Genomic DNA, 22959 nt, shown 5'->3' on the forward strand with positions numbered 1-22959 from the left:
TGTTCAGAAACTTTCTCCCTGTACCGATGTCCTCAAGGGTCTTCCCCAGTTTCTTTTCTATTAGCTTCAGAGTGTCTGGCTTTATGTGGAGGTCCTTGATCCATTTGGATTTGAGCTTAGTACAAGGAGACAAGGATGGATCAATTCGCATTCTTCTGCATGCTGTCAGCTCTTTCTGAATGCTTCCCGCACGGCTCCTGTCTTCTTGCCACTGAGCTGGAATAAGGTCTCACATAGGACTGGGGCCCTCTGAGGCCCTGCCAGGCAGTCTGGATTACACCGATAGTTTTCTCTCAGTAACTGTTGTGGTGTGCTCTATAACCTGACTGCTAGAGGGAGAGACATGGGGGTGCGCAGTTAGTCAGAAGTGACCCTGGATTGCAGTGTCATTCTTGCCAATGCTGAAGCACTGGAAAGCAATTACTGATAACTGCATACCACAAGTCCTTGGGTGTCACTCACATCTCCCTGTGGGCCTGTGGGCCCCAAGGACGAGGGCAGCTCCCTGGGTGGCCAGCAGGAGAACCGCTGTAGGACCCTGCCTGCTGACACTCTTGCCCTTTGCTTCTATTGTTTCCCAGCCTCTCTAGCATGTGCTTCATTGACGTCAGAAATGGGGGCACAGGAAGGGGACCTGCTGCCAGCTGTCAGCATCCTGTTAGGAATGTTTGGGATAGAATGCACCCAGAGAAACTTCTGGAAAGCACTGGATGTACGAAATGATTGAGCACAATCAGAAAAGAGGACACTTACAGTGAATCATGGGGAACTTTTTCATCAAACCTGCCCAGGCAGCTTTTGAAATGAGAGCATTACACAGGCCTGAATCTAACAATGAGTGTGACCCTGACTCCTACCCTGAGTCTTTTAGCACTGACTCCTCTGTGAGACTTTTACCTTGGCTTGGGTTCTGCTTGGTTCAGAACTGAGGAAACCATGACTCTCAGTAATGACCCCTCAATTCTGGAAGCCCACAAAGTCCAAAACCTAGAGAATCACATAAAGCAGTGCAGACAGCAGAACTGTTCCCTGTCCAGCCAAGTATGGTCAGTGCTGGGCAGTTAGCACCTGGTTACAATGACAAAGTGAAGGCAGCTGAAGCAGAGGTATGCTGGAGCATCTGCAGTGGTATGAGCAGGGCTGGCCTTGTCCTGAGCAGCATCTCTGAGCCTGCCTTCTCAGTCACCCTAATAACAGTGGTCCTGTGGGAGTGAATAGCTAGGGCAACCTGAGCCCAGTGTTCATCAGAGATGCTCCCCAGAGCAGGGGACAGACATATAGTCCGGAGATAGGCAGACTTTTTTTTTTTTTTGCAACCTACTTTTAATAAGGATTCAACCTCTCCTCTAGTCCACCACCCAGCAGAGTTAGTGGAAGAGAAAAGTTATTAGGGTATGGGGGAAGTGGACCTGTTCAGCAATAGTTCTTTGAGAGCGATCTTGATTTTCTTAGGCAGCAGTTTAGTCCTGTAGCAAACACCGAATATGATTCATCAGCTGCAGACCAGTCCACTAGGCAGGCAGATACCACACACTAACTGGCAGCTACAGTCCAGTCCTTTCAGCAGGCAAACATCAGGCACCAACCAGCAACTGTAGTTCAATCCTGAAGAAACCGCCCAGCTTAATAACTGGCCTAAGGCGAGACCACAGAAGCTGCAAGCTGCCACAGGAACCTCACAGGCAGTTCTTGGGCAGTGTTGGAGTTATCACAACTTGAGCTCAACAACACTATGTAAGGCGAACAATATATGCATGTCTTTATCGAACAGTATGTGCAGAGCAAACCACACCTAGGCTAGTGCCCTCTCCCACTGTCTGTGGGGTCATATTTATACTCCTTTGTCAAGCATCCTTTCACATGCCTGCTATGTCCAAACACCCTTTCACCTGTGTCTGCTTCAGGAAAACAGTTTGCTTTAGCAAGACATCCTTTCACCTGTGTGCTCCAGCAAATCGTCATTTGATATACCTAGCTTTCCAAAGAACTAGAAGTTTCCACTTCACGGGAGTTTGCTCCTCTGGCCTGTAACCAAGGAGGGATAGTGAGCATTCGCACAGCCTCGCCACTGACTGAATCGGGACAGGGCCTACTGCTGAGGTGCTGGTGACCTCAGAGTTGAGTTCAACGGCTGACGTGTACCAAGCTTGGGTCTCACCCTTAGTGCAGGAGCATGACCTCCAGTGGAACATTCTCTCTGGCAATGCGCCCAGACTCTGCTGTCACCATGCCTGGCAAAGAACCAAGTTGTACTCTGACGTGATGTTTGGGTCTCGGGTTTTGCTCATTTCCAAGAAGGGCTGGGTGCCTGAGTTGGATCTACTGTTTGGATGCTTTCACTTCACAGAGCCTGTTATGTAATGCTCCACGAGGCTCCTAGCGATTCCAGCCAGGCACGTTTGTCTCCCTGCCTGACCAGTTCTACCCCAGCCCAGCAGCGGTGGGAGAATATGCTAGAAGAATGAGTGCCTGTCTCCTGCTCTTGGTTTTGTCTTTCTCTTTCTATAGAAATGTGCTGTTTTATTACAGAGAGTCTCACTAAATGAAAATATCTCAAAAAGGAAACTAGGCTAACAGCCTCCACCTGCAGAACTGGGAAGACAGGGCAATGTAAGATTTTCTGCTTGCCCAAGACCAGTGGAGAAGTATAAAAAAACCAATCTAAAAACGGCTGAGATTACCTAAGCCTGAAGGGGCCCCAGAAGACCCAGTGACCCCTTGGAGAAACCCTAATAAGGCCATCTTAACAGAGCTCCTATACAGACACTTGGAAGTTCAGGATTTTGTCTTCTGGTTCTTTTCTTTCCACTCAGACCCTACATGGTTCAAACCTAAGACCTGGGGCAGGGTGGGCAAGGTAGCTCTGGGAAGAGGTCTCCCAAAACCACTGCCCTGGGCCCGGGCCCCAGTTCCGATCTAGTCCCTGGGGACGTTATATTTAATATATTTCATATAAATACACGAAGGAATTAAAAAGTATGAAATCTGAGAGATTAAGGAAAAGGGGGGAACTGGGGAAGTAGACAGCTGCAGGCCTCGCTCCGGCCAACTTGACCTCTTGACCCCTTTGACTTCTAGTTTCTCCTCCTTGGTTTTCTCCTCTTCTGTGACTTCTTTTCTCGATCTTTCTCTTTCATCCTCTGTTTTGACTCTTTTGGCTTTTTTGAAGTTAAAAGAGTTCTTCTGACCACCTTCTCCCTCCTCATCTGAACCAGAGAATTCGTGTCAGCATCTTCCTCATCCTCAGCTCCACTGTCCTCTGGGATTGCCAGGACATAGGGCAGCATTCTCAAGTTCTCAAAGAGCTTCTGCTTGATCTTTTGTATTTATTAGTGTTCTGGTTAGCCATACTGGAAGGGCTGATGTGAAGCTTACAATATGGTCCAAAGCATTCAAAGGAGTCATTGTATAGACTCTGTATAGCTCTTTAGGCTCTGTGTCCAGGGCCACAGCTGTTTTGTCCAGCATGGAACAACATTACAGATGTCATAGCCACCTCCTTAGCTGCCTCCTCCCAGCACTAGCATAGGCTAGTTGAAACTCTTGATGAACTCCACATACTCTTTGATGGTCAGATTGAAGCAACATAACCAATCCCCAGACAGGGAATCCGAGCCGCACTGTAAGACCACTGCAATAGGCTAGAGCTGCTTTGGACATGACTGGTTTGAAAATGGCTTCCTAGGACCCATCATGACTCCTATCTTGGAGTAGGTAGTTAATGGCATAGTACTTGCCTTTGCCAGCCCCATTATCCCATAGGTCCCCAGTTTCCAGGAATTATCCTTCATATTTATGAAAGGACACAGTCATAACCCAGTCCGTGGTATAGAAGACCTCTTCCACGCCATCACCATGGTGAATATCACAGAGATGTCCATCTGCTGCTTTTTAAGTTTCCCAGCACTTGCCACAAAGCCACCAGTAGACACATCTTACAGAATTTAAGTCATATTGGACAGTCTTCATCAATGTTGAATCTCTATATCTGCTTGCTGTGTTCAAACTTGTTATCCGGACAAATGGAACAGAATTTAATGTAGTAATTGCTATGATACTTGGTCATCTCCTCAGCATTGGCTTTGTGAGGACAATAGATTTCCATCTTTCGGTAGGGACCATAGTTAAGAATTAAATTGGGAGTCCTGCAGATTTGGGGAGTCTTCATTGGGTGGTCTTGTTCATAATAGTAGTTCCCAACATCCCCATCATAGTAGTAACAGACTTGTCTCTTGGAGCCCCGAGTCTGCGCCATCTTGCTCATTGCCCAGCCCCTCCCAGCAGTCTCCTGTCTGCTCATGTCTCCTGTTCTTAACCACCTCCCTACCCTGCGTGCTGGTCCAGACCAGAGCTGGAAGCATTCGCAAGCACTAGCTCTTGAGAACAGTGTACAGGCCCTCACGTCATACAGCAGCACCATACCTGCAGTCTCTCCATCTCATTTATTGTGTATAGCCTTACCTTCTAGAAGGACTTAGTAAGAAACTGCTCCATTCTGGGTTAGTTGGTTAGCTGGTTGGTTTGTTTTTTTTAAAGAGTACTCACTCAGTAATCATAGTAAGGGTAAGTGCTTGGCCCAGGTCTCCTTAGATTACACTCCCAGTCACTTATTACCCAAGAGTGTCTATCAGAAGAAAAGAGCAGTGGCTTGCTTCCCTTCCCCTCATGCCATGGCTTCCTTAATGAGCAACTCTAGTGTCGCCCAGGCAGTGACAACCTGGAAAAGCTGACCCCCTCCCCCTTATTATGTATTGATATGGACTTGTTAGGAGCCTCTGCACCCACACATGTGTCCATTCAAAACAGACCTGTCCCTGTAGCAAGAACCAAAAGCTTTTTGAAATGGGAAGCCTTCTGACTGTGACTTCAGACTCCTTAGAGGCCACAGTTCTCTGAGATCCCTCAAAATAGTGATGTTTCCCCTGGGACACAACGGCCCTCACATAGTGGGCTTGCTTCTGTAACTGAATATCAAACACGCAGGAGGCAACAAGATGGATCAGAAAGTTGGTGACAGCAGGAGAGAGTTAGAGAACCATGTCATCCCTTGTCCAAACCAGAACGCTTGGGAGAAGGATCGCTGTATATCACTAATCGTGCATGGGCAGCCATTTTACACAGGATGCAGGGATGTTGATGAGAGCACGCACACTTGTCTGCTTTCTCTGTCCCTACGATCAAGGATGACAATAATTGCTGGCTGTGGTGTGGGTGTAAGGAAGGAGTGTAGTTGATTTTTTTTTCCTCTTTTTTCCTTGCCAATAATTATACCTGAAAATTGCCACGCAATTGCTCTACTAGTGAGCCCCACCCCAATGTTCTTCTTTACTCTTGCCAGCAGCAGTTACTACACAGGTACAAGTATTATGTCACCACCTCTGTCCTCATTAAGAAGGCCCCGGTGTCTCTAACTCGGGACTTACAGACAGGGTGGGCAGTAGTGTCAAGGTTGCAGTGGTGCTGCAGAGAGTGGCTGAATGGATTGCAGGTGGACAAGCTGTCCAGCTCTGTATAAGCCAAAGGTCCTGAAGCTGTGCTCACCCTCTGCAGTGCAGGCCAGGGACAGTGGGCAGCTGGTTACTTGCCCTCTGCAAAGAAGCCTCAAGCTGGAATTCCATTGGAGATTCATTAATTGGTAGCTGAAAGGTGTTTTGTTCTATTTATTGCCTTCCAAATCCCCTGTTAAGTGTAAGCATGTTGAGAGAGTGAGAGAGCTTTAAAATGTGCTTCTGAAACTGAATGTTTGGAAGCCCAAGATAAATTCAGTATACCTTCCCAGAAATTCATGATCACCCTGGGAAAAACATTTTTAGGTTAAAATAAACAGAAATATAGAGCACTATATGCTATATACGTAAGGATCTATAGGATACTTCAGAGAAATGCTCTTAATAACCCCTTCAGGTCTAGGCCCAAATCCCCAAGAGTAAGACTGTCAGCTAACTGATGTCAGGCTCCAGTGTGAAAGGCTCTGATGTGTTGACCGCTCACCTCTGGCAAATGCCCTGCTCTTTTGGTTGAATCCCAACAATGATTTCAGAGTTTCATTTTCACATTGCTCTCTGATTTGACATCATTGTCTTTTGGTGGTTTGTCTGTCTGGCTCTGTTTTGTCTCGTCCCTGTATCAGGTCTTCCTGTGGAGCCCAGGCTGGCTCCAGTCCTCCTCCTACCTCAGTGTGAGGCTGGGGTCATGAGCTCTGCGTGCAGCTGTATCCTCTTCTTCTTCAGTAGCCCAATAAATGATGATGCCTTTCGGTGAGATGGCTGAGCTCACATTTCACCAAAACTTCTGTTTCAGATTTCCAGGAGTTTGAGGCCAGTCGGGGCTACATAGCTAGCTGTAGGTTAGTCTAGAACTATAGCATGAAAGCTTGCAGGGGAGGGAGTAGCCTAAATTTCTAAGTTTAGGCAGAAGGATAATTGTGTTATTTGTTCTAATACAGTCTCACTACATAGAGCGCTGGCCACTGTGGAAAACACTGTGTCCCAGGCTGACAAACTGCCTCCTGGGCGCAGGAATTACAAACTTGCATCAGCATACCCAGCCTACATTTTTAAGTTTTTCTAGTTATTCCTGAAGATCATGCATATTTCTTTCTGTTTTTTAAATATTACATTTATGTGTGCATATGTGTAGCACACAGACTATGCTACAAGCATGTATGTAAATATCATAGGATAACATGCAAGATCAGTTCTTCTCTTCCACCCTGTAAGTCCAGAGGACTGAACTCAGCTTGCAGTGCTCGGCAGCAGCGGCTGTCTTACACGTGCAGCCATCACATCAGTACCACGCCGTCCTGATTAAGGCTGTGTTTTGGTGTGGTTTTAGTTACTGTGACAGTTGGTACTGCACTGGCTTTTATCATGTGTTCAGTGTGGATCACTGTGGAACTGGCTGCAGTGTGTGAAATGGAAGGACAGTGTGAACACCAGAGCAAGGACATGCCTTTAGTGATTATTAAAGCAAAACAAGTTATAGTCTCTTACGTGAAATACTCCTGGGCACTTAGAGCAGCGCCTGACAGATAGCAACTGCTTGTGAGATGCCCCTGTCACTATCCTCACACCCCATGCCCTCCTGGCTCCTCCTTCCATCAGTCACCAGAGCAAGCGCATTTAAAGTCAGGAAGTGTGTGAACATCATGGGAGTGTTGCATCTCTGTCATGCTCTCCTAGGAAGACCAGGGAAGAGACCAGGGAGGCCTCAGCCTCTGGGCCAGAGGGCGGGCAGGCTTTGCTCAGGTGAACATCAGAGAGGCCTCTCTGGATAGTAAACTAGGTAGAGAGGCGCAGAAGCTGGAGAGCCACAGACTGATTGCAGTGGACAACTAGAGATGTAGCACACACAAGACTCAAGACAGGTAGATCGCAGTCACCCTTATGTGTAGTTAACACTGCTCACATTATCAAGATCTGATTGCATGAGCCCCATAGAATTACACAACTGGACAGATTTATTTAAGAGTTGGGGGTATGTCCTTTCATCCCAGCACTTGGGAGGCAGAGACAGGCCGAAGATCTCAAGAGTTTGAGGCCAGCCTAGTCCACAGATCAAGTCTGAGACAGCCAAGACTACATAGAGAAACTCTGTGTGGAAAACAAAAAAAAAAAAAGAAACGATGAAAAAATCCTAACTGATACCTGGGTCAAAGTAGATTGTAAGTTGGGTACATTTGGCCTCTGTCCGTTTCCCTGCCCTAGGTTACTGGGGTTTGTGATACTTGCTTTAGGCTCACTGTCATAGCAAGGGAGGGGAGGGGTTTGTTAGAAATGCAGCAGGAAATGCCTCTGTTCCTGACCCAGCCTGAAAGTAGGGGCACTGTTCCTCTGTTTGGGTCCTGGGCTGTAGAAAAGTGAGAATGCTAGAAGAACAGTAGGCGCCTACACTCGTCCCTGTCTGCTCTTACCCTGGGTTAACAGCTGTGTCACATTCCTACAACCTGACTTCCCTGCTAGAAAATGCCTGTGAACCCGTGAGCCAGAATAAATAGCTCTTGCCAAGCAGTGGTGGTGCACACCTGTAATTCCAGCACAGAGGTGGGTGATCGCTAAGTTCAAGACCAGCCTGGTCTACTGAACAAGTTCCAGGAGAGCCAGGGCTACACAGAGAAACCCCATCTCAAACAACAAATAATAATTAGGATTATGATGATGATCTCACAGCGGGAGAAAGGGATCTGAAAAGGATCTTGCCACCCAGGTCTGAGTCAGTTCTCTGCTACACACATTTTACAGCTCTCACTTTTCTCACAATGGTTCAGGAACCACGATCTCTCTATCTAGCCTATGTCGTCTTCATTTTATTCTCTGTCCTATGACCCCATCCCTCTGCTTCCAGGATGAGCCCTTTTCAAGGCCCAAGCCCTCTTGTGCTTCTGTACTGCTGCCCTTGCACGGGCCTGTCCCCAGCCCTGCCCCAGGCACAGCTTCTCTGAGCCCTTGCCTTACAGCCACTGACTCTGCAAGGTCCACCCTAACTCCTGGGTGTCTCACCTGGGGTCCTCTAGGTCCGCCAGAGCAGGGGATGCTCATCCTTCAGCCTGAGTGACAAGTGGGACCATGCTCTGCATCTTTTGTCCAGCAAGTGCCTGTTTGCTGTATGATGGTGACCAACTTTACGCCTATAAGCCCTTCCTGTCTCCATCTCGCTGCAGAGCCTTGCCCTCAGATCAGTACCCAGTCGTCTGCCAGGCCCTGTTGTCCGCCAACACTGTAGGACTCAGTGATGTATTGCGAACAGTTCATCCTCCTGACTTGTGAGCACGAGTGGGGAAGATGGCATGGACTTAAGTGCTCACCTCATCCAGGCCTAGGCATAAACCACATTCGGGCTGCAGGCTACTCAGAGAAGAGAGCAGACTGCTGACTTATCCCTGAGCTGATGACCTGTGGGTAGCAGATGGTTAGGAGGAAAGCCACCTGCTGGGAGAGGGCAGGAAACAGCCCCACCTCCAGGTACCTCAGGACATTTGCTCTTCCTCACGTCTTCCTTGGCCAGATTCTTACCAGGGGCCTTACACCACACAGGGACCTGGCTGAGGGACCTCACACTACAGGAAAACACCCCTGGCTACAAAACATACAGCCACACAGGTACAGCAGTTCAGAAACCTTACACTGCAAAGGTACACTGGCTCAGATCTCACACCACAGAGGTACCACACTGGCTCAGAGACCTCACAGCACAGAGATACACTGGCTCAGAGAACTCAGTTGAGAGCTCAGACTGTTGGAGCAACAGGGGCTGTAAAGATCACCAGGCAGTGCTCAGGTCTGTCATTTAGCAGAAGCAAAGGGAAGACAAGGAGAACATTCCTTCAGGTAGAGATGGGACTGTGGCCCAGCACCCCATCTACAAGACCAAGGCATTCTGAGATCCCAGCGCTTTACCAGAGGCATCCACAATGGATCTGGAGATGACAGAACGTTCACTACACAAGCTGAGCATCAAAGGGCACTAGCCAGTCGACTGTCTGCCATCTGAGTTTCTCCTCAGTCCTCAGTCTCTGCTCCTCACAAAACAGCAATTTCTGAGTGACTCCCAGCGGTCTGACCTGCTGTGGAACAGCTCTGTTACAGGGCTTTTATATAATCCCCTCCCACGGAGCCTGGAAGAGGATGGAGAGCTCTGTCAGTCACCCACAGGGTATTCATCTGTCAGAGCTGCCAAGAAGGGCAGCTGTAAACCCGGGTGCCCTTCTTGGGCCTACTTTAATTCCATTACTCAGGCAGGTGGATCTCTGTGAGTTCAAGACCAGCCTGGTCTACCTAGTGAGTTCCAGCACAGCCAGAACTAAGGATATAGAGAGAGACTCTGTCTTACAAAACCAAACCAAAACAAACTAAAATAATAACAACAACAACAACAACAAAAAAACAGAAAAAAAGGCTCCTGTTAATGCTCCAAAATAGACCAAATATAAAACCCACGCCCACCTAGTTGACCCATTTGAACTGTTAAATAAAGTCACATATATGTCACCTAGCTCAGTTATGTAGATATTTCCAAAAATAGTGATTTGGTTACTTTGTTTAAAGAGGTCTTTGTATTTTAACTTTTCTGAAAACACTTTGCTGGCGAACACATGGGTTTATTTCAGAAGAGAGAGATCCACATTAGCCATGCTTTTGGTTTTGAAGGAGTAAATTTATTAAGTATACAGCAAGCAGGAGTCAAAAACTAAAACAGTAAAAAGACCAGAGGCCATGATGTCAGATATAACGTCCAGAAACCAATTGGGCAAACTCCTAGAACCAGAGCAGTCAGCCAGAGTGTGTGCTGAAGAAGGTCCCAGAAAGAATATCTATTCCTGGGTGAGAGTTCTAATTAGCTGTCCACCACAGGCATTTCATGTTTGTCGTGGGGTAAACAGTAGCAGAGTCTCACTTTGGGAAGGTGCCTGGAATGGTTTACCTCCCAGCTATGTTCTGCTCTCGCAGTCTCAAGGACACGGCATCTTCATGCTGGAGCTGGTTTCTGTTCTCCTTTATACTTCTCACAGGGATGGGTAGACAATGGTCTTTGGAGATATGCTGAGATAAACATGCTTGGGTCTGAAATGGGGCTGGGGGCAACTGAGCCTCCAGAGCCAGCTTCTCAATGAGCTACACAGCACCAAACAATTTACTAATATATTTTACAAATTTATTAATATATACTTTTTACAGTTTACTAATATATATTACAAATATTCAGGGTTGAGAAAAGCGCTGGTCTTTCTCTTAAGACATGTGGCTCCCCGGAGTGAGTGGGGCCGGAGTGAGGGAGAAGGGAAAAAAGCAAGACACGTGGCTCAATCCATCAGCAGCAAATTAAGGTTGTCACGTTGAAAATCTCAGCTCCTGGGAGGCAGAAGCGGCAGATTTCTGAGTTTGAGGCCAGCCTTGTCTACAGAGTGAGTTCCAGGACAGCCAGGGCTACACAGAAAAACCTTGTCTTGAAAAACCGAAAAGGACAAAGAAAATCCCAAAGAAGTCCTTGACTCTATTCACTAGGATTGTGATATGATTCCTTAGAGATCGAATGAATGAATGAATGAATGAATGAGCACAAAAGCTCTACCTCCCTGATCACAGACCTAAAGATGGTTACAGCCATATTTATCAAAGTGTTCAGTTCTGCTTCTGAGAAATGCAGTGTCCCAGGTCCCATCCACCTCGCATTCACCACAAACACAGAAGCAAGTTCATCATGGTGATTTTGTCCAGGATTATTCTAAAGTGCTCATCCCTGCCTTTGCTGGCAACTGGGGCAGCTGCACTGATGCCTGCCTGCTCAAGTGCAGACTGCATGCAAGACAAATGCATGGGGAGGAGGGAAGTCAGGAGGCCACTGCAACTGCCAACATTGGTCCAGTGAGCCGTACCAACTGTGCTCCTCAGGACATACTCCCTTGCCCCAGGCCTTCTCTGTAAACCACAGCATCAAGGAAGGAAAAGAACCCTTGAGAAGGCCCTTTGTTACAGTGCATGCCTTTAATTCCAGCACTGGGGCAGAGGCAGGTGAATCTCTGAGTTTGTGACCAGTCAGATCAACAAAGCATGATTCAGACAGCCAGAGCTTCAAAGAAAATCCTTGAGGAGTTGGAGGTAGCAGGGAGGAAACCCTTGAGAGAATCTGGGTTGTGACACATGACCACTCTGGGTGGCAGCCCTGGCCTTTGGGAGTGTGCTCTCATTTCCCTTTGTAAAGGGCAATTTCTCGCCCTAGCTGGTCCATAGAGAGTGTCCAAGTGCTGCGATCCAGACAGGGGTCCTATTTCTCCCCAGTTCTGTTTGTTCCTTAAAGTATCGCCCGGGAAGTGCCATGAGTGAGAAACCCTGGCAACTACGCTTTGTTTTAGAAAAGGGACAGCCCCGCAGAGCTACTCCAGTCTGAGGTAGTGGAACACTGGGATACCAGCAGAGACACTTAGTTTAAAAGGACACAACAGAGGAGGCAGGAAAGGCAGGGTGTAGGACCCTGGTGAGCATAGATTCCTAACCCCAGCATAGACACAGCACAGGCTGCTGTCTGTAGGGGAGGAATTCTCATGGGGTGGAGAGCTCTGCTCCTGAATGGCTCTGCCTGCAGCTCACAGCCAGGGAGCTTGGTAGAGAGCCTTGCCTTCGCCAAATACCAAGACTGGCCATGGTGACATTTGAGAGAAACACAGGCATCTCGCTAACCTTCCACAACAAGACTAGGAGGTGGAAAATAAGGCTAGCAAAGGCACATGGGCATGAACTTTACCCTGTAGCACACTTCCCAGAGGTATCAGCCTGCCATGACAGGCACCTGCACCTTCTTGTTACAAATTAAAACAGACTGGTACACACATCTATAATTCCAGCGGCTGGGAGACTGTCAGAAGGATGGCCGAATCAAGGCTAGCCTGAATTACATAGCAAGGCTCTTTCTCAAACCAAATAGCTGACAGAGTCCAACAATTCTTTGTTTTTCTTTTTTTATTAGATATTGTCTTTATTTACATTTCAAATGTTATCCCCTTTCCTCATTTCCTTTCTGAAAACCCTCTATCCCATCCTCCCTCCTCCTGCTCACCAACCCACCCACTCCCACTTCCCTGTCCTGGCAGTCCCCTACACTGGGGCATCTAGCCTTCTCAGGACTAAGGGCCTCTCCCCCCTTTGATGTCTGACAAGGCCATCCTCTGCTACATATGCAGCTGGAGCCATGGGTTCCTCCATGTGTACTCTTTGGTTTGAGGTGTAGTCCCTGGGAGCTCTGGGGGTACTGGTTGGATCATATTGTTGTTCTTCCTGTGGGGCTGCAAACCCCTTCAGCTCCTTCAGCTCTTTCTTTAGCGTCACCATTGGGGACCCTGTGCTCAATCCAGTGGTTGACTGTATTTGTCAGGTACTGGCAGAGCTTCTCAGGAGACAGCTATATCAGGCTCCTGTCAGCAGTTGGCATCTACAGTAGTGTCTGGGTTTAGTGACTTTATATGGGATGGATCCCCAGGTGGAACAGTCTCTGGATAGTCTTTCCCTCAGTTTCTGCTCCACATATTGTCTCTGTATCTCCTCCCATGGGTATTTTGTTCCCCCTTCTAAGAAGGACCATTTGGTCTTCCTTCTTCTTGAGCTTCATTTGGTCTGTTAATTGTATCTTGGGTATTCCAAGCTTTTGGGCTAATATCCACTTATCAGCGAGTGCATACCATATGTGTTCTTTTGTGATTGGGTTACCTTACTCAAGATGATATTTTCTAGTTCCATCCATTTGCCTAAGAATTTCATGAATTCATTGTTTTGTTGTTGTTGTTGATGTTGTTGTTGTTGTTGTTGGGGTTTTTTGGATTTGGTTTTTTCGAGACAGGGTTTCTCTGTATAACCCTGGCTGTTCTGGAACTCACTCTGTAGACCAGGCTGGCTTCAAACTCAGAAATCTGCCTGCCTCTGCCTCCCAGAGTGCTGGGATTACAGGCGTACGCCACCACAGCTCTGTGAATTCATTGTTTTTAATAGCTGGATATATTCCATTCTATAAATGTACCACATTTTCTGTATCCATTCCTCTAAGAGTCCATTAGTTCTTAACCAGTGTCTTTTCTTTGTCTTCAGGTCCATATTGGCCAACTGTATTCAACTGACAAGCTTATCATTGAGAATCAAGAGAAGCCCAGGACATAGGAAGCAGCCTCCACAGCAGAACTGGCCACCTTCAGCATCCATTCTATACGGTGGAACCTCCCAATACTGGATGAAATAGCCTCCTGCTCTGCCTGCCTTGAAGGAGCTGATAAACTGAGTCACATTTGCATTCTGTCACAGCTGTTATGTGAAGAAATGGCTGTGCATCCTCATTTCCGGTGTTAGAATGAAGAGCTGGAGGTCACTCAGAATAATGCCATATGTTACCGTGTCTCCTCGCCATCCCACCCCATCTTACAGATCACCCACATTTGTATAGAGCTTTTGCAGACTCTGTGTCTTGGTCCTTAAGAGTAAACATAATTATCTCTCTATCCTTTTGTACCAAATAAACCCATTACAAAGAACGTGCATTTATTTCCTGGCAGGAATGGTAGAAGCGGGAACTCAAAAAGGAAAGCCCCACCATCAACTGAAGATTGCAAGTGTAAGCCCCAGCTCAGACACAGGGAATGAGGACATGGAGGAAGATGAGGAGTATAAGGTGTACCCAGCCACTCAAACCCACAAATGCAGAGTCCCAAGCCCTCCACATCCCATGCACACTGGAATCTCAGTTCTGGCAATCCCCAAGGAAGGCCATGCAACTGAAGTGTGCCACATGTGATCCTGAGACACTGGGGCACTGGGGATGCCTTATGAATGCATGTTACCTATGCTGTTTAACACCTTAGAGTCAACAGGGAATGAAGAACACAAAGATGGAACATTTTAAATGCAGTTCTCAAGGTTAGAGAGATGGCTCACCACTTTAAGAGTACATTTGAGAATTTTAAAAGTATGTTTTGCTCTTGTAGAGGACCCAGGTTTGATTCCCAGTATTCCAGTGCTCCCAACCATCTTTAATTCAAGTTCCAGGGATCTGATGCCCTCTGAAGGCTGCAGCTGCAGCAGTACCAGGTACGCACATGGTGCACATATATACATGAAGGCAAAACATTCAAACCCATGAAATGAATTAGACCTTAATTTAAAAATTAATAAAAACAAATAAAATACAGTTTCCAGGTGTCTCTGATGATCAGTCCATCAGCCTTGACTACTACCTTTGAGCCTTTCCCAGGTATTAAAGGTGTCATATGTTGTATAAAATCCATTCCTTCCAAACACGGGGTACATACCACATAATACCTTCCTTAACTTCTGGGAGGTTCCAGGGATCTGTCTCACAGGAAGAATTTCGTTTTGATGCTGAGTAGCCTGGATTCACATCAGAGCTGGAACATGCGTGTAAGTAGTGCAGGTGCTACAGTGGCTAAGGCCGTATGTCACGAATCCCTGCAGCACTCATGTGGATTAGTACAAGCAGTCTGTCACCCTACCTTAAAAGTCGTGGACGTGGGGCTAGGGAGATGAGGCCATGCACAATAAAGTGCCACCAAGCCTGAGTTCAGATTGCCAGCACGGAGCTAAACTGGGCAGACCACCGTGCTAACCCTGCTGTCAGAGGAGCGGACGGACGAACACCAAAAGCTCATTGGCGAGCCCATCTAACCAGATTGGTCAGTGCCAGCCTCAGTAGGACCTGGCATCCAAACCTAAGGTGGAGATCAATTGAGGAAGACACCCAGTGGCGTCCACCTCTGGCCTCCACATGCATGCACATGTATGTATGTGTGCCCACATAAACACATGCACATGCATACAGCCTACACGCGTAGGAGTGATCCAGGTGTGGTGTTGCACATCTGTGATCCTTGGAACTTGAAGGCTGAAGCAGGAGTGCTGTGAGCTTGAGACTAGTTTTGACTACATACAAATTCTAAGCTAGCCCTCACTACATAGAGCCAGTCCCAGGTGCTCACCGTAGCAGTGTAGATTCTCTGATGTGCACAGCCATTCTGTTTTGCAGTTCAAATTTCTTAATTTTTTAAAAACTAGTGTGCAACATAATGCATTTTATCTTATCCAGTATTCTGTTACTGTGAAGAGTCACCATGACCACAACTCTTATAAAGGAAGGCCTTCAGTCGGAGCTGGCTTATAGTTTCTGAGGCTCAGCTCATTGTTACCACGGCGGGGAGTGTAGCAGCACACAGGCAGACATGGCGCTGGAGAAGTAATGGAGAACTCTACGTCGGGATCCACAGGCACCAGCAGAAGAAAGGGATGCTGGTAACTTAGCCAAAATGCCCACCCCCAGTGACACACTCCAACAAAGCCACACCTAGCCCTTCTCAGGTAGTGCCACTGCCTGATCACCAAGCACTCAAATACATGAGCCAATGGGGGTGGGGGGAGGGCATTCTTACTCAAAGCACCACAGGTTTCACTGGGGAATTCTCATGCCTGTGTGTCATGCCTTGTTCTCATGCATCCAGCAGTGAAACTCCTAGTCTCAGAGTGAAGTCTCAGACACCCCGTGAAGTGTGTACACACTCTTCACACACTAGTGAAGATCATTGGATCCATTCCGGGGAGCTGAGGTATTGAAGAAACATGTGGCCTGAGTAAAAAGCAGGTCATGTGTGAAGTGTGTTCTTCCCTGGGAGCTGACCCGTGGAGCAGTGTCGCCCAGCCCTGGTGGAGGTGGTCCCTGTGGCTGTGTACACTGAGCATTAGTAGAATACGTGGTCACTCACCATCCTACATCAGGGCTGGGAACTGAGCACTCCCAATTAAAGTTATTTTTAAGCACCTGTTCTGTGCAACCTAAGTAGTCCCCCTGAAAGTGTCACACTGCGAGCCGAAAGGCAGCTCCATGGGAGACTCCCCACAGGATCGCTTCCACAGACAGTCATGGAGTAAACTTGGCTTGTTCTGCAAACTGTCAACAGCTGGCTGCCTTTGTGTTAATTAAACTTCATAAATGGGCTTGGACATGCCCAGGGCTTGTTAAGGCAGAGCTAATTCTTGTCACTTAGATCAAATTAACTGTATTTGGAATCTGCACCAAAAAACAAAGGAGACTTGAGACAAAAGCCCACAAACAGGAGTTAGCTGAGCAGAGCCTCATCTTGGCTGTTCAGCAAATGCAGAGCACTGGTGAGGTTTGGCCCTTTGCTATCTATTGTAATGCTAAGTGTGGACCTCTAAGACCTGGTTGTCCCAGAGAAGAGAGTTCACAGTCTGCACACCACACACATACCTTGGCCCCAAGTTATTTCTGATTGATAAATAAAGCTGTCAACAGTCAATAGTTGGGCAGAAGAGACATAGGTGAGATTTAGGTTTCCTGGGCTTGGGGGTTGGAGGAGGACCAGGAGGGGAAGGGAGGAGGAGAAGGAGAAGGAGGAGGCATGAGCAGCCGCCACAGGTTAGGAGTCAAGAGAAAGTGGCCCTGAGGGCTGGCCAATGGGAGCTAAGAGCAGCCCAGATGAAACAGTAAGTAATAACTCGGGGTTATCTATAAGAAAGTAGATTCTAATAGCATAGATGGTAAGCAGCTGCCTAACATCTGTACTGTTTAAGGCTTATTGTAAATATAAAGGCTATGTGTGTTTTTCATCTGGGAAATAAATGATTAAAGGTGGAGTAGAAAAACCTCAGGTTGGGATTAAATAATTTCCACAACAGAGGACTTCAGAGAAAGTGACATTTAACCGTGTTTGTATAATGCAGCCATCTGCCTGCCCAACTGTAGAGCTTGGGTCAGGCAATGTGATGGATGGAGAAGCTGTACCATTGGGCCAGACTGTCTCAACTCTCCAAGACTATTCTCTGCTCTGAAAGTGCCAGAGGTCACTGTGTCTGCAGCTGGCGGATGAGAAATGCCACCAGAAGTTCACTTGCCAAGCCGCCTTTTCCAAGACCTTCAGATGGCCTTGGATGGACCTATATGGTTCTCTAATTCTGGTTCTCGAGCAAGTGCATAGCCAAGTGTATGTCTATGTTGCTTGTATGACCCTTGTGCTCTGATGGTGAAGCAAAGAGAGTGTCTTCAGCCTGTGGCATAGATTTACATGCATGCTGTCTGGCAGCAATCACCTTCAGCTGTGACCTTTATAGCCACACACAACCTGAAAGCCTCTTATTTCTGAGAGGAAACATTGCTCTTACTTCCCTAGTGCCACAGACAGCCCTGTGTAGCCGAGAAAGCTCTCTGCCTCGTGTCCTCTCATAAAACAGTTTGAAAATCCTTCATACAGACAGTTTACCTTAAGCTCAGTAGCATAGATAGCACCTGTAGGAAGAGCTGCCTGGAGAGTTTATTTTCCTTTTTTTTTTTTCTTTTTTTTTCTTTTTTTTTTTCTTTTTTTCTTTTTTTTTTTTCTTTGTAGCTAAGTGTGTTTCTTTTTTTCTTTTTTTATTGTTTTTTTAATTCAATATATTTTTATTTACATTTCAAATGATTTCCCCTTTTCTGCCCCCCACTCCCCAAAAGTCACATAAGCCCCCTTCCCTCCCTCTGTTCTCCCACCCATCCCTTCCCACTTCCCTGTTCTGGTTTTGCCTTATACTGCTACACTGAATCTTTCCAGAACCAGGGGCCACTCCTCCATTCTTCTTCTACCTCATTTGATGTGTGGATTATGTTTTGGGTATTCCAGTTTTCCAGGCTAATATCCACTTATCAGTGAGTGCATACCATGATTGATCTTTTGAGACTGGGTTACCTCACTTAGTATGATGTTCTCCAGCTCCATCCATTTGCCTAAGAATTTCATGAATTCATTGTTTCTAATGGCTGAATAGTACTCCATTGTGTATATATACCACATTTTTTGCATCCATTCTTCTGCTGAGGGATACCTGGGTTCTTTCCAGCTTCTGGCTATTATAAATAGGGCTGCTATGAACATAGTGGAGCATATGTCCTTATTACTTGCTGGGGAATCCTCTGGGTATATGCCCAGGAGTGGTATAGCAGGATCTTCTGGAAGTGAGGTGCCCAGTTTTCTGAGGAACCACCAGACTGATTTCCAGAGTGGTTGTACCAATTTGCAACCCCACCAGCAGTGGAGGACTGTTCCTCTTTCTCCACATCCTCGCCAACACCTGCTGTCTCCTGAGTTTTTAATCTTAGCCATTCTGACTGGTGTAAGGTGAAATCTCAGGGTTGTTTTGATTTGCATTTCCCTGATGACTAATGAAGTTGAGCATTTTTTAAGATGTTTTTCCACCATCCGAAGTTCTTGAGGTGAGAATTCTTTGTTTACCTCTGTGCCCCATTTTTAATAGGGTTATTTGGTTTTCTGGGGTCTAACTTCTTGAGTTCTTTGTATATATTGGATATTAGCCCTCTATCTGATGTAGGGTTGGTGAAGATCTTTTACCAATTTGTTGGTTACCAATTTGTCCTTTTGATGGTGTCCTTTACTTTACAGAAACTTTGTAATTTTATGAGGTCCCATTTGTCAATTCTTGATCTTAGAGCATATGCTATTGGTGTTCTGTTCAGGAACTTTCCCCCTGTACCGATGTCCTCAAGGGTCTTCCCCAGTTTCTTTTCTATTAGCTTCAGAGTATCTAGCTTTATGTGGAGGTACTTGATCCATTTGGAGTTGAGCTTAGTATAAGGAGACAAGGATGGATCAATTCGTATTCTTCTGCATACTGACCACCAGTTGAACCAGCACCACATGGTCATTTCATTGGATGCTGAAAAAGCATTTGACAAAATTCAGCATCCTTTCATGCTTAAAGTCTTGGAAAGAACAGGAATTCAAGGCCCATACCTAAACATAATAAAAGCAATATACAGCAAAGCGGTAGTCAGCATCAAACTAAATGGAGAGAAACTTGAAGCAATCCCACTAAAATCAGGGACTAGACAGGGCTGCCCCCTTTCTCCTTATCTTTTCAATATTGTACTTGAGGTACTAGCTCGGGCAATTCGACAACATAAGGAGGTCAAAGGGATACAAATTGGAAAGGAAGAAGTCAAATTATCATTATTTGTAGATGATATGATAGTCTACTTAAGTGACCCAAAAAACTTCACTAGAGAACTCCTACAGCTGATAAACAACTTCAGCAAAGTGGCAGGTTATAAAATCAACTCAAGCAAATCAGTGGCCTTCCTATACTCAAAGGATAAGCAGGCTGAGAAAGAAATTAGGGAAATAACCCCCTTCACAATAGCCACAAACAGTATAAAGTACCTTGGGGTGACTCTTACCAAACATGTGAAAGATCTGTATGACAAGAACTTCAAGACTCTGAAGAAGGAAATGGAAGAAGACCTCAAAAAATGGAAAAACCTCCCATGCTCATGGATCGGCAAGATTAATATAGTTAAAATGGCTATTTTGCCAAAAGCAATATACAGATTCAACGCAATACCCATCAAAATCCCAACTCAATTCTTCATAGAGTTAGAAAGAGCAATCCTCAAATTCATCTGGAATAACAAAAAACCCAGGATAGCTAAAACTATTCTCAACAACAAAAGAAAATCTGGGGGAATCAGTATCCCTGACCTCAAGCAATACTACTGAGCAATAGTGTTAAAAACTGCATGGCATTGGTACAGTGACAGGCAGGCGGATCAATGGAACAGGATTGAAGATCCAGAAATGAACCCACACACCTATGACCACTTGATCCTCGACAAAGGGGCTGAAAACATCCAATGGAGATTATTTTCTATATTTAGCCATGGGGGGTAGGATTTGTTGTGGCGGCGGCAGCAGCGATGGCAGCATTGGTGGTGGGTTTTTTGTTTGTTTGTTTGTTTTAGTTTTAGTAGATGTGAAGGGTTAAGCTACATGTTGTCCTCCTGGCGCTAAGGAGCACAGAGTAAAACATCAGATTTTAAGAAAATTCAAACTCACATTTCTGTGACTAGATGAGCTGCTTTTTCGTTGTTAAGCATAGTCCATAGTGCAAGGTTACACACCCATGGATTCAACTAACCACAGAACAAAAACACTCGGAAACACATCAGCACCAAGCAGGTACAAGCTTTTTATTGCCTCTGTTACTAACAATACAGGATAGCAATTACTTGCACCCATATAGTGGCGTAGATGGCATAAACTGATTTGAACCCCAGAGAAGACTATAGAAGTTCTATGCAAATACAACCCCTTACCATATAAGAAATGAGCATCGCAGATTCTGAGTTCCTAGAATCAGTCCTCTGCTGGTAGGAAGGGGCCATTGTACTTCATAGCAACTGCTATTACATTCTAAACGATACCTTAGGTATTAGAGCCAGGCTATAAACAACAAAAGTCAACAAAGAGATGGGGGGCAGGGGGAGGGGGGCCTCAAAAGCAGAAGGGGGAATGTCTTATACTCAAGATAATGTGCTCTGAATGTGGGAGCTCTCTTTGGAGGGACTTAAACTCAGAGACAAAAAGGTCCTCGAGAAATATCACCTGAACCCAGATGACCCCACACACAAATATCCAGCACCGGCAAATGTTGGGGTCCTGTTTACCTGGGGTCCTGGGTGCTCTTTTGCTGAACCATATCCAAGCCCAACTTTGACAAGCATTAGCTCTGTTTGAGGGGAATGTATGACTGTCTACTTATACCAGCCACCAAAGTACAAGTCAGAAGCCACGTGGAGCAGATGCGTCATTGAAATAAAGCACATCTGGTAAGGTCACATGATGAGGCTGTCAAGTCTCATTCAGGTACACAGTACTAAAAAAAAAAAACATGGGGTGGAGAGATGGTTCCATTAAAGAGCACTGGCTGATCTTCCAGAGGGCCCAGGTTCAATTTCCAGCACCCGCATGGCACCTCACAACTGCCTATAACTCCAGTTCCAGGGGATCTGACACCTTCACATAGACATACCAATGCACATAAAATAAAAATAAATAAATCATTTTACAATCAAACAGGGGCAGGCAGCCAACTGGAAGCCCTCCATGCATCCTGGGTCCACATACCTGGCTGCTAACCTAACATTTGCCGGTTGTTAGAAAATGGACTTGGTGGTGGAGGCTGCTTGATGACCAAGCAAACCTCTCTTCCCGCTCCTCTCTGGAAGTTTACCTAGAGCCATCTATGTGGACAGTGGCTCACCTCCCCCTGAAAACAGTAAGATCTTCCTTTTTCGATCTTTGCAGTGCTTTGTAGCTTTATTAGTACTTCAGGGAGTCGTTGATGAAAATTGCTTCTCACGTTGATATCCACATGACGGGCTGGATGGGTCTTGTGCTTTTGCTCAGGGGCTCAGTTTCAAGTCAAAAGACCCTTCAGGGAGAACAGAAGGAAGAACATTCAATGATGAAGTTGACTGGTCCTTACCTAGGGGGATTATTGCTGCCACGGCGCCTATAGCACAGTCTGTGTCTTACTTTCTTTGAAATTAGATCACATGAATTACCAACACAAATAGACCTAGATTTGCACATGTTGGATGGTCTTGACCGAGCTGTGTGGCCCATGTGAGTTACCTGGCATCTGCCTGCATCTCCCTAAGGAATCAGGGCTTCCAGAAACATCTGGTTACAAGGAAAAGAGCTTCTACGAAAGATCTGTATCCTCTTCCTACCACAATGGTAAGCTTTCTCAGAAACTGCCCATTATCTGAAAAGTTACTTTATTTACTCTGTCTCTTAAATGTCTTACATGTGGTTAAAACATTTCACCAAAACTCTGTAAATACTACATAGGGACCCAAGTGACTTCACCTGTCAAAGATCACTGTCAATATAATCAACTCTTTATTTTTTGATTTTGAAGAGTTCATGCATTTATGTGTAGCTGTTATGTAAGATGCTCAAGATAATATGATCAAGGACTATGATGTAAAAGATAGGAAGGTAGGAATCTGGTAACAGTTGCTAATGTTTTCTTCCACTGAGCTTCAGATGCACTTAAGAGTCTTGCAGATTTTAGTATGTATTAAAATATTTCAAGCATTTGAAATTTCCTTGTAGCTTTTTACAAATAAAAGAATACCCAGATGGATGTGGTGGTACATGCCCTTATTCCTAACATAGACAGAGTCTTAAGTAGGCAGATTTCTGAGTTCAAGGTCTACATAGTGAGTTCCAGGACAGCCAGAACTACTACTTAGGAAGAACATGCCCAATCTCTATCTTGTCTTGCAGAGGACCTGGGTTCAATTCCCAGCAACCACATGGTGGCTCACAACTCTCTGAAACTCCAGTTCCAGGGGACCCACTTCCCTATCTTAGCCTCTGTGGGTAATACATGTACACTTTGCATAAAAATATGTACAGGCAAAACACTTGTACACATAAAATAAAATAATAAATAAAGCTTTTAAAACAAGTCAATTTTTTTTTTAATCAGGCATAGGGAATACAGTGTTCTGGGAGTTGTGATAGGACAGTCTGGTCACATGACTGCCTCAGAGGCTCTGACTCCAGTGGGCACACGGGTGTTCCGAGAGTGCTCGATGCTGGGACCTTTGCTCCCACCTTCTGTG

At 46.0% G+C, this 22959-nt stretch overlaps 1 protein-coding gene and 1 pseudogene across 2 annotated transcripts in view; one reads left to right on the forward strand and one right to left on the reverse strand.

Moving 5' to 3' along the window:
* Positions 1–14008, forward strand: part of Lyrm4 (LYR motif containing 4) — a 119956-nt gene extending 105948 nt beyond the window's left edge. For both annotated transcript variants that reach the window (XM_052156704.1, XM_052156702.1), the window contains exon 3: positions 13572–14008. In XM_052156704.1, the coding sequence (XP_052012664.1) occupies positions 13572–13640 (69 nt within the window). In that variant the 3' untranslated portion in view covers positions 13641–14008. The remainder of the gene's footprint in view (positions 1–13571) is intronic.
* LOC127664754 (histone deacetylase 1-like) lies at positions 2917–4255 on the reverse strand (annotated as a pseudogene).
* Positions 14009–22959: the final 8951 nt, after the last annotated feature.

The sequence above is a fragment of the Apodemus sylvaticus genome, chromosome 14, assembly GCF_947179515.1.
Source record: "Apodemus sylvaticus chromosome 14, mApoSyl1.1, whole genome shotgun sequence".
Taxonomy (NCBI): Eukaryota; Metazoa; Chordata; class Mammalia; order Rodentia; family Muridae; genus Apodemus; species Apodemus sylvaticus.